This window comes from Mucor mucedo (assembly GCF_025094135.1).
Source record: "Mucor mucedo strain NRRL 3635 chromosome Unknown EV154scaffold_217, whole genome shotgun sequence".
In the NCBI taxonomy this organism is placed as follows: Eukaryota; Fungi; Mucoromycota; class Mucoromycetes; order Mucorales; family Mucoraceae; genus Mucor; species Mucor mucedo.
Genome location: NW_026252501.1, coordinates 10,638 through 22,654, shown reverse-complemented (window position 1 = coordinate 22,654; position 12,017 = coordinate 10,638). Strand labels below are relative to the sequence as shown.

The 12,017-nt window shown below is 38.6% G+C and overlaps 1 protein-coding gene across 1 annotated transcript; it reads right to left on the bottom strand.

The window, feature by feature from the left end:
• Positions 1–573: 573 nt before the first annotated feature.
• On the bottom strand, positions 574–6,139 carry EV154DRAFT_571192 (uncharacterized protein; the record flags this gene model as incomplete). Its single annotated transcript, XM_051606243.1, has 20 exons — positions 574–854; positions 945–1,055; positions 1,137–1,226; positions 1,310–1,490; positions 1,562–1,595; positions 1,657–1,876; positions 1,949–2,210; positions 2,264–2,372; positions 2,430–2,668; positions 2,734–2,922; positions 2,974–3,090; positions 3,142–3,359; positions 3,522–3,650; positions 3,720–3,886; positions 4,086–4,375; positions 4,445–5,026; positions 5,099–5,220; positions 5,296–5,506; positions 5,564–6,032; positions 6,099–6,139. The coding sequence occupies 20 exons, from the start codon at positions 6,137–6,139 to the stop codon at positions 574–576; spliced, it is 4,062 nt and encodes a 1,353-aa protein (XP_051450913.1).
• Positions 6,140–12,017: the final 5,878 nt, after the last annotated feature.

Below are 12,017 nucleotides of genomic sequence, written 5' to 3'. Positions count from 1 at the left end.
CTTTTTTTCTTTTCCTTTGTCAACTGTTGTAGAATATTTTGGAATATAATCTTATTATTCATTACAATTAGTTTTGTAAGTAATGGTAAATTATCTTCTCCTACAAATTTCTGATATATCAATAATTAAAAGTACCAAACACAAATAAAATACTCTTATTATACGATATCTTTTCTAAAGAACTAATTGATGCTAAACATTTTATAAGATTGAATTAATAAAGGATATAATAATGTGTTATATCTACGGGAATTTACTTTTTTTTTTAGACTAGATATTTCCTAAATCCAACAACATGATTAGCATAATTAAATACAGGTGGAGGAATCTAATTGAAAAATTATTAAATCATGTCGTATGAGAATTGGCATTTGATAACTAAATTGTAAGAGAGTATCACCCAAACAAAACATTATAATTGATGTTTGTAACTAAATCCTCTTAATGCGTGATTTGATAAAATAATGAAACCACTCATTCATTAAATAAACCCACACCCCCTGAGAGTCGTATCATAATTTATAATCACTAAATTACATTTAACAATATCATTTTTTTTTAATTTTTTTGTTATTATGCATCATTATTTTCCTCCTCTGACTCTTCCTTCTCATCTTCTTGTCCTTCATCAACCAAGTTGACCTCGTCTTCGAGCTCTTCTTGACTCACAACATCGGCACTTGCGATCAGGGAACTGCGAAAGACCCCTACATAGCCCAGGTGGTGTTTGGTAAAAGTTAACCACCTGGCGTTAAGTTTCATGGCACGTTGAAGGAGAACCCAAGCACCAGTTCCTTCAGCGTGCTTCGCAAGTGGCGAAACCAAATACTCCCTCTCTTTGGAGATACTTTCTCCTAGCCAGAAAACGTCTCGCTACAATGATAATTACTTATTAGTTCTCTTTATTATTTTCAAAACAATCTTAATTCAATATATCTTTAAACGTTTTCGCTCTTCTTTCAAAATTTCCATCTGAGCCAAGTCGATACGTCTTCGGACCAGTTTACCTCCCAAAAGCCGTTTGCCTTGTCCATGACAAAGTCCCAAGTGACCGACTTTACGTTATGTAATCAAAATGTTAGTGTTTTAATTGGATCTCTTTGTAATGGAGGAAGTATCTACTTATCAAGACATACCTGCATATGGACTCTCTATCAACTCCTTGTTACCCGTGTTGTACATGCAGATATCAGCGATCACTTGGGACTTTTGGTTCCGCATGCCTTCTTGTAGCTACCCGGCCTGACGAGTCATTAGTCAAAAACAAAGTTAAATATGTAATATTGGATTAAACATTACAAGTACGTACCAATGTGGCCACTGTGGAGTTTATCCCCAAGGTCAAAGTATGCTTGGACATTACTTCGTAAAATATCCTTGAACAATGCCTCTCTGACCTTGAGAAACTCCACCCATTGGGACTCGGCAAAATCAAAGTATAATGGCCCCAGAATGGTAGGTCTTTCGGAGACGTTACGACCGGCAGCCCTCTCGACGTCAGCAAGATATTTTTCAATTGCACCCAGTTACTGCGGAAGTAGGCCCTGCCGGTGGAGCTTACAATGTAATCATTTGCGTTGCCATTGAGGATGTTCCTAATAATAGAGAAATAAATAGTGAATATACTAAAAAATATTGAACAAAAGGAGTACTTACTTAAAGCTAATGTAGGCGCTCAAGCTCAAAGGGAAAGTGTGGGTGTCTACATAGCTTTTTGGAAGGAGATGTGATACAACAGTTCCAGAACTTCTTTGCTCCCCAAGATTAGCTACGTGCTTGGCGTAACGCTCCTCAACACCACGGAAATGCTCAACGGACCACTTTTTAATTTTGTTGTCCTCTTTTGTTTTTTCGAAAACAAGGCGCAGATCTTCTCCTTCAGAGTTTGTGCTGATAAAAAAAATTGAATTCAGTATAGATCCGTATTATCTTCAAATAGTTAACGTACCCAATTTGGACTTGATGGCTGTGTTCCTGTACTTTATAGCCATGTACAGGACATACCGCCGGTTCTCGGCCATTATGGGTTTAGTCATGGTGATGTATTTAGCCCAGTAAGACCAAAGTCTTTCCATGCCCTCACCGTCAGTAAACCCAAAGTTGTCGATCAACCTCGGGTTGTACTTGACCTGACAGTGCATTACATGAGCGTAGGCATGTAAGACAGACAGACACAAGCGGTCAGAACCGGCGATTCCAGGGAAGTTCACCTAAAACTTACAAATTAGTGATATGATAATTGTCAATTTTTGATATAACATACCTTGATAGATGGCTCCAGTTTGCATATAATGTCATATATGACATGTAAATAAACCTTTCTACCAAGCTGGTTCTCGACAGAGGCTAGAGCAGCCAATGGGTACTTAAACCTATAATAGATTAATAAAAATCAATTTTTTTAAAACACAAAGAAAAGCGAATGTTACCCTTCCCCAGCGTCCGGGTCTGCTAGTTGGAACACAGTATCGTGTCTTGCGCAGCCGCTACCAAAGACACGACGAACAGGATAAATGGCTGAGGTGCAATTTTGGTGCACCACAACCTGCTTTTTGCGAGGTTCAGCGACCTTAGTAAATGTAGCCTTTTCAGTGGTGGAGGTACCCTTGGTAGAGGTAGCCTTGGTGGCGGTAGCTCCCTTGGTGGTGGTAGTGCCCTTTGCACCAGGCTTTTAGCATTAAAAAATAAAATTATTTAACATGTTGTATTGTAATGTCACTAATAATTATTTACCTGCGCAGACGGGTCATATCTATCGACTAAAGCCTGATGGATCCAAAACGTCTTGAACCCATCAAGCCCAGCGACTTTGGACAAGTCGTGGTCCTCTAACAACGATCTTCTTCCTTTCAAACGAAAGTTTCCATCCATCATCATGTACTGCTTGTCATTTAAATTATCTGATCCGACCTGGTATATAAACTATCCAAAAGTTAGTATGGCAGTTTTTGTTTTCTTTTTTTTTTTACAAACCTCAGGACAAGCAGCACATGATGTGGAAATATCCCCCATCACCAACTGTTCAGACAGCTCAACCATGTTGTTGTATAGGATGATGCTGTTGGAGCATCTATCAGCAGACAGATTGGCCTACGTAATATTTTAGAAAAAAACAACATAACTTTCTCTATTAGACTGTACCTGAGCTGTCTGATTTGCGCAGACCTTATAGAATTCTGCAATTTTTTCAGCAGAGCTCGCAAAGATGTTTCTTAGGTTGACGAAAAAATCACAAAGACTCAAATGCAATGCAGCCGTAGGTCTGGTTAGTGCTAGGGGGAACATGCCGTCTTCCACCAATACAACAGGCAATGTCTTACAACCGCCACAATACTGGAAGTCGTATTTAGCTTGCACGACTAAAATAAAAAAAATATATAACAATTATGTGATTACAGTCTACACTATACCGGAAAAAAAAGAAATCGACCTTCACAACTGTACGACAATCAGCAGGACACTCACAGGGAACCAGGGAGCCGGGATGCTCACTCATCATTGTGGGCACGCCGCCATTCCACCCAAGAAAGCAAGGTAAGCTTTGGGCAACACCTTCATGAGACATTTCCAGGCCAAAAAGGATCTCTTTTGGTTGGACCTGTACTGGGTCTTGTCGTTGACAGTAGTCGTGTTGGACTGACCGACGACAGCTTAGATTTCAGTGTCGGTTTTGGAATCGCTAAGGACTACTGGTTCCTTTTGGTAGCTATTGCACCCACCTGAGCAGCCACCATCACATCCGCCCATGTCATAATCTTGCTGTTCTTTATTTTCTGAAGATCCGACCGCAGGTGTTCCAATAAAAGCACTAAAATCATTTAAAAGTCGTTCATTGACTTCTCGACGCTTGCATACTGTTTGGTCCAATTTTGTAAGGAATTCATCACTAAGAATTTTTATATTTGTTGGTAGATGGTAAATAATTTTCCTAAAAAGAGGCTTATCTACCACGAAATAAATTGACAAAAAAAACAGAAAAATCGTTAAGTTAAAACTCAAGGCAAATTACAAAGTTAAAAGTTATAAAAACATTGTAAAATTTATTTCAAAGTTGCGTGTTTGATCAACGGAAATGTGTTTCATACTTATCTTTCATTCTTTGAGTGATTTGCATAGTACGTTGCAAAATTTCATCTACAACCGTTGCCTCTTCTTTTGTCATAAACTTGAAAAGCCGTGTTAAATCAGATCGAGAATGGTTTAAGGTGGCCACGTTATCTAAGAAATGATCCTTTAATTCATTGTTATGATCCTGTTGAATGACTGTGGCCATAGGAGCCGTCTCCAAAACGGTAACATTATCAACAACGTAGTTGTCGACACACGAAGGAAAATGCAATGAAAAGTTAGTATGGTTTTTCAACAAATACATATGCTAACATGGCTGTCTTCGTTTGCCGAAATCGTAACAGGAACAAGACATAATGACATTGTCAATAGTTACTTCAATTGAACAATCGATTGAAGCACCATCAACAAAGGAGCTAACATGATACCTTCTGATTCCTTCACCATCTACATCCGAGGGACCACCAACCATTTTCTCTCTATCCTCAGCCTCAAGCTCTCTGATTCTTTGCTGCTTAAAGAAGGGTGACATTGCACCGTTACCCTGAATAACCCTTTCAAACTCTTGAAGGAGGTAATGCTCGACATCATTGACCAAAACAAAAACGAGCTTGTCGAGTCTCTTGTTTCTAACTCGGCCCAAAAACACGGTCTTCAATTGATTGTGGCAAGATTCGATGAAGTTGTTGGTCAACATATGAGAAAACTGGATGTCTTTGTACGATCTACTCCAAACTTTGAACTTGTCTTCAGTACACCAGTTTTTGACGAAATAGACCATAAACTTGGTTTGATCGGCATATTCTTCTTGGAAACCAATAATCCTTTGATGAGACTGATCAAGATCTTCTTCGTATACGATTCGTTGCAAATAACTCCTCATTTCAATTCTGAGCACTCTATTCTGAGCAGGTAAAAATCCAGGAACAGAAACAGAAGCAAGATGTTTGTTCCAAGCCTGCGTCACATGGAAAATGCAGTACTAAATGTTTGTCTTTGCTGGATCAAAGGTATTGGTAATTGCATTTACCTCGGCCTGGCAACAGTCAATGGTGAATTGTTCAGGATTAACCAAAAGACGGGCATCCCTCAAATGCTGAAGCCATTCAACAATTGGTCCAGTGCCATGATCATTGGTAATCATATAGATAACTGGCTATTCTTTGCCAATGCTATTGTCACGAATGATCAAAGTATACAAAATATCGGCCATATTGCTGGAAATACTATGAAAGGCATCCAAACAGAACGCACTGGAATTTTTCATTCGAATCTTCTGATCGGGGGAGACTAACCCACAGGCGAATAAGGATGGGTCCTCAGTGTATACCGATTTTCCAGTAAAGCATTCGTAGCCTTCAGATGGCAGTTTTGTCTCAATCCAAATTTTAAAAGACACCATATGATCCTTATCAAAATGATACATCTCCTTATCAATCTAAAACGCGTTATTGTTAATATCAATATTCTATAGATACTGAGTTTATAGTCTGACCTTGTTCATAGTGTTCCAGATATCATGGTAATTAACCTTACGATGAGATTTGCGACCATAGGAGTCAGCTGCCTTCAACATATCAATTCTAATTTGACGAGGAGTCTTTGATGAATGCTTCAGCTGCTGCAAAATCTCATGTAAACGGTCTCTTGGGAGAGAAAGAGTGCGAATATCGTCCATAAAATCTCCAACAACATGGTTTGTACGATCCTTTTCGATAATGAACTCATAGAACTCGGGATAAGCATAAAAGCTTCTAACACGGAGGGTGCACTTGCAGTCAACCTTTTTCGATTTTTTTTGAACGGGTCGATCCTTGGCAACAGACATGTAAGTAGCAGCACGATGACAGCAATACTGTTGAGAGAAACCGAGAGAAATGCTTCTAGCCTTAGCTTCTTCAAGAGAGAGATCCATGGGTTGCTTGTTGGAGCTAGTGATTCTCCAGCCATAGGCACAAGCTTCGCTGATTTTGGTCAGGCATTCCTTCTAGCTAGCTGATTCTACTTTAATTGCTACGCCAGTATTTAACTGCATTACACCGGGCAAAGTTGAAGGAGTAAGGGCTTCCATAATGTTTATTAAAGAGTATATCATATTGTTAGATGGCATAATTAGTTCAAGGTTGTAATAAAAAAAAATTCTTATCAAGGGCGTGAACCAGACAGGTGCTCAAAAAAAAAAAAAAAAAGGAATCACAGTCCTATTTTTGGAAAATCATTTACCATCTAACAACAAATATAAAAGTTTATCACTAAAGTAATCGAGGATTTTGCGTTTGTCTCTTATATATTTTTTAGGTGTATTATTTTCATTAATAGTTGATTTCTTAGGTGCCATTTTTTTATTAATAGTTGAAAGAAAGAATAAAATCTAAAACCCACTCCCGTCAACAAATCAAAATTAATTTTGGTGACATAATGCAGTAATTTTTGTTTTGTACCTTTTTTTTTTGTACTTTTTTTTTGTGCTTTTTTTTCTGATTTTATGTGATTTTACCAGTAAGATGAAAATTTGACGTCAAAATTTAGCTAACACGGAGGTCAAAATGATCTTAAATTTTTTAAATTTACTGGATGTGGTGAGCTATGTAGTCTTATAAAAGCATACCTAGCAGTGCCCGATAAAAAACTCTAAAGTTTGAGTTTTTTTTTTAAATTCAGAAGTTTAAAAAAAAACTCTTCAATAACGGATCTCAAAGAACTTAATTAATTAAATGTACCTGAAAAAAAAATGTCAAGATCTTTTTACTCAATCCAGAATTTTCAAGATGGAACAACTCGCAGCCATGGCACTCCTGAATCTCAGAAAGCGTGCAAATAATAATGCCCTTCATATACTGAACATCAAACGACTTAAGGATGAAATGTACAGTCAGTCAACGACAGGTGGTTCAGTCGAGGGATGCGGAGTCATTGACAGAGACAGTGAATCCGGCTATCAACGTCTATTGAACGATCACTTTGTCGAAAACCCGGTTTACGGCGAAAAAGAATTTCGTCGTCGATTCAGAATGCGTAAGAATATCTTTCTTCGAATTGTGGAAGCTATCACCGAGCATGATCCGTATTTCCAAAGAACGCCAAATGCTGTCAAAAAAATGGGCCTTCATCCGTTGCAGAAAGATATTGCTGCATTACTTCGGCTATGCTACGGCATCAGCGCTGATACGGTAGACGAGTATTTGCGTTTGGGTGAAAGTACAGCCGGGTTAAGTATGAAGAAATTCTGTGCTGCTGTTGTTGAGGTTTTTGTAGAGGAGTATCTTAGAAGACCCAACGAAGAAGATACAGAGAGACTCCTCGAAAAGAACAAAAAACGTGGATTCCCAGGCATGCTTGGGTCTCTCGATTTCATGCACTGGACTTGAAAAAACTGTCCAACCGCATACCACGGTCAGTATACCGGCAAGGAAAAGAAGCCGACATTGATTTTGGAAGCAGTGTCTTCGTATGACCTGTGGATCTTACATGCCCATTTTGGCTTACCAGGTTCATTAAATGACATTAACGTTCTTGATAGATCGGATTTGTTTGATGAATATACGAACGGCAGCAGCTTGGATGTGAAGTTTGACGTCGGTGACCAGGGGTTTACCATAGGGTATTATCTTGCCGATGGAATATACCCCAACTTTGCCAGTATGGTAAAGACATTTTCTGTTCCAAAACCTGGTGCCGAGGCAGTAAATATCGTTTCTAAAATATTGAAATATATATGCTAGCTAGCTATTAATTAAGACTTCTTAAGATATAGAACTTCGCTAAACAACAAGAAGCATGCCTGTGGTGACCTAGCAAGGCTATAGCCATATTAGAGCTAACAAAGGTTTATCCATGCTGATACCATTTGTGATATAAGCTTAACAATAAATGTTATAGTAAGAACTATAAGGATATTACATCACAAGTCTAATTTAGTACGTCTGAGAAATACTTAAAATTTAGTTTAAAGCAAAGAGAGTTAAGAAGACTTAACATTTATTAGAACAAGACTAAATTAGTGACTTTGTAATAATCGTATACATTTTTGGTTAATCAATGATAACTTTAAGATAGCACTAGAGATATGAACATAGCAGACAGTCTTTTATATAAATACTCGTACATTTCATTTATTAATAAAGGACAATCTTATAAACAGTCTCAAACTACTCCTATAGTCTTTTTATAATTTAAACCTTACCTTAAAACACAACAATGCCGTAAGGATATCGCGAGCGCTTTTGGCGTATTGCCGGCTCAATTTGCTATAATTAGTTGTCCTGCAAGATTGTGAAAAAGAAAAGATCTTGGTATAATTATAAAGGTGTCAATAATTATGCATAATATGATAGTCGAAGACGAGCGGGGTGAGAGCGACGCCCTTCGAAACAATTACTTTAAGTCTCATCCTGCCAATCCTTCTGATGCTGCAGACATTTCTCGCGATCCTTTGTTTTATAGCTGTTCTAGCTATTTAGAGTGCCACAGAAACATCATTGATGCATCTGAACATTTCAGATTGAAGAAGGCCTTGGTAGGTCATCTCTGGCATAGAAAATAATACCGAATTGTTTAGATTTCACTTCTAAATAAAATTCATTCAAAAGTATAGCTCTATCTGGTTTTAAAAAATATTTATAATTTTGATCATGTAACAGAAGATTAAAGATATTTATTGTTCACCATTAACATCTTCTGTACGAAGTATTTCGTTCCCAATCTCAGCTTCGAGGCAATCCGAATGTTGTTTGCGACTAAGCTTATGGAAACGCAAAGTCTCTTCAACATCCTTGAACTTCTCCAAGTCAACACTGAATAATCTCGCATCCAACAACTTGTGATTGACTGCCAAAAGCTTTTGGTTGACAGCCGATTTTTCCTGCTGAATGGCGTTCGCCATAGCCATCTTCTTCATGATCTCAGAGTATTTGTCCGCTAGCTTTTGCTGGTTTGTATCCCAGTTAACCAAGATATCGGTGATTTTCTTATCCATAGAAGCCTGGTTTTTGCTCTTTTTGCGTCCCTTAGGACGCGCAATGATGGATCCATCACTTTCACGACCTTATCCTCAGCAATCACTGTTGAGGTCCCAACCTCAGTAGCAGCAGAGCTACCAGGAGCACAAGAAGCGGTAATCGCTCTCTTGGAACCTTCCTTTACCGCCTGTTTTCTCACGAGCTTCGCGTCTCTTTTTGCCATCTCATCATTCCACTTTGGACTATTACGAAGTACCAAAAAACAATTGTAAAAAGCGAAACAAATACGGTATTTTGTTTGAAACAAATTGAAAGCATCCCCCAACTATTTGTTAAGTTATTTGAGTTAAACTACTATATCCCTTTATCGATAGTTATATGATACGTACTTCATCTGCAGCTGTTTTTTTGCGTCGCTGCATTGATGCGACACAGCAGCAGTGCTTGCTGACAGGAGCAGAAATGTTCCCCCAATGGTTTTTAAAAGCCTTCTCATTTCTTTCTGGTCAGTCGAACTCACCCTCCGCCTTAAAGTCATTCATGATCAACTTACAAAACACTTCCGCCTTCATCAAGTTACCATGGACTGCGTGCTACGAGATGCGCAACCATGACTTGCACACCTGGACATTCTCCTCGTGTGTCAAGCGGAAACGCTTCAACTTGCTGGTATCGGAAGGACCAGCATCCTCATTGCAACTTTGCTCGTGGTCGTCAATTCCATGGACATTACCATCATCACTGGCATTGTTACTAGAATAGTTGCCGTTGTCGAAGTCAGAATCGCTGTTATTGCTCATTTTATTAAAAAAGGTTATAGAGATAAAAAGGAGTAATTTTTATTGATGTTTTTTTTTCCTCTAAAAAAACACTTCGGTTTGGGCACATTTATTGGAAATTTTGATATCCCAAAGTTAAGGGTTTTTTATCGGGCACTGCTGGGGGTAAAAAACTTTTAATTTCCCCTTAATTAGCGGGCAAATCGACTTTTATCGGGCACTGCTGGGAATGTTCTAAGCCGTACCCAAGCAAACTTTATTTTTAAAAGCAAATCGCTCAATTTGTAATAAAGTTTGGTCCCCCTATATATATACTAGCGTATGACATGATTTTGGAAATTTTCAAGTTTCTATCCTCAGTTTCCTTAGGACTTTTCGTTACATTTTTTTTATTTCATTTTTTGCTTTTGCTTAAATACAAATTTTATAATGCTTACACCTACGCAAACAAATACCTTGTTCACCATTTTGACCTTACGCAAACAAATGAAAGATATAGGAACACGACAGCAACAAATAGCTTCGATGTTTTGGGAACAAACTCAGTTACGAGACAACATAATCCAAGAGGGTTATCTCTATCACTCAACATATTTTTTCGACATTACTTGTTTCTTCGCGGCTTTGCCCTTTCTAATTACTGGTAGACAGACCACCCGTACGGAGACATCTGCGGAGGGCGAGACGTTTACCAACTACCGTTACTGGACAATAACCCATCCACATTTACTCGACGACAATAGCCGACGTACTAGTTTTCGAGCCATGTACAGAATGGATCGCACGTCCTTTGAAAGGCTTGTTAATAATCTGAGCAACCACCGTGCTTTTGATCTAAGAGCACACAACGCTTTGCCAGTTTACGTACAAGAATCCTGTGCTATATGGCGCTTGGGCAACTGTCATCTTGGATATAGAACTTCTCACATGGCTTGGGGTGTTTCACATGGAAGCTACATGAATTTTCATATACTGTTTTTAACAGCTGTTGAAGATGCTTATGGCTATTTGATCAGCTGGCCCTTGGAAAGTGACAGAGTCAATGCTATTCAAAATGGCTTTGAGTGGCCCCATGGTAATAGATTTGGAGCTATCCGTCGTTGGCCTAAGGTCATATGTGCCTTGGATGGTAAACATGTTGTGATCGAAGCTAGAAAACATCACAAGAAACAGTGGAGAGATAGAAAGGGAAATGTCTCTATGAAATTGACGGCTATCTGCGACGATAGAGGGCGTTTTACGTACATACGTGTTGGAGATTCAGGTACAATAAAGCTATTTCGGAAGATTTTTAGAGTGTGTGGTCTGATAATCAGATAGGCCGTACTCACGATGCTGGAGCGTTCTGATTGACTGAGGTTTATACTGAATTATTAAATAATCCAAATTAATATTTTTTATCTAATGGGTATATTCTTGCTGGTAAGTGCTTATCTTAATAGTGGACTACGTTTATACTTATCAATAATTATTGTCGCATTTGTAGATTCGGCATACCCTGTATGTCCGAACATCATTGGTCCTTACCCAACAACGGAAGTTAGAGGGGAATCTGCCGAAGCTATATCGAAAAGAAAATTTAACAAGGTACACTGTTCGTCCAGAATGATAATTGAGAGAGCATTTGGGAGACTTGCAGCACGTTGGAGATTTATCAGTAAGCATGTTTATTTCAGAGAAACAAAGGATATATGTCAAGTGATTATTGCAGCTTGTATTCTTCATAACTTCTTTATATATACGAGATCGCGGCCCCAGCCCACTTCGGTAATTTTTTGACCTTCGCTTCGCTACGGTAAAAATAACCTACGTTCATGCTGGGGGCGATCTCGCGCCTGCAGCGGGCCACCGACGCCACTCAATGTTTATAAATGGGACAAAAATCGATTTTATTGATAATGAATATTTTATGTTTAATTTTGTGTTCGAGTTAGTACTTCAGTAAATACAACGTTGTCTGTGAGTCTTGAAAATGACTGCCCTTTCAGTAACATTACTTTGAGATTAGCAGGGTTACGGACCCGTGATAAAGCAACATAAAGTTGACCGTGCGTGAGAACGGGTATGATCAGACAATTGGTGCAAAAGAAAGAGTTTGGCCTTGGTCGGAACTTACAGCCCCTCCCAGCTCACTCAATGCTAATCAATTTTTTTCACTCAATGTTTTATGTACTGTGTTGTTCGGGACTTACAGCCCCTCCCAGCTCATTCA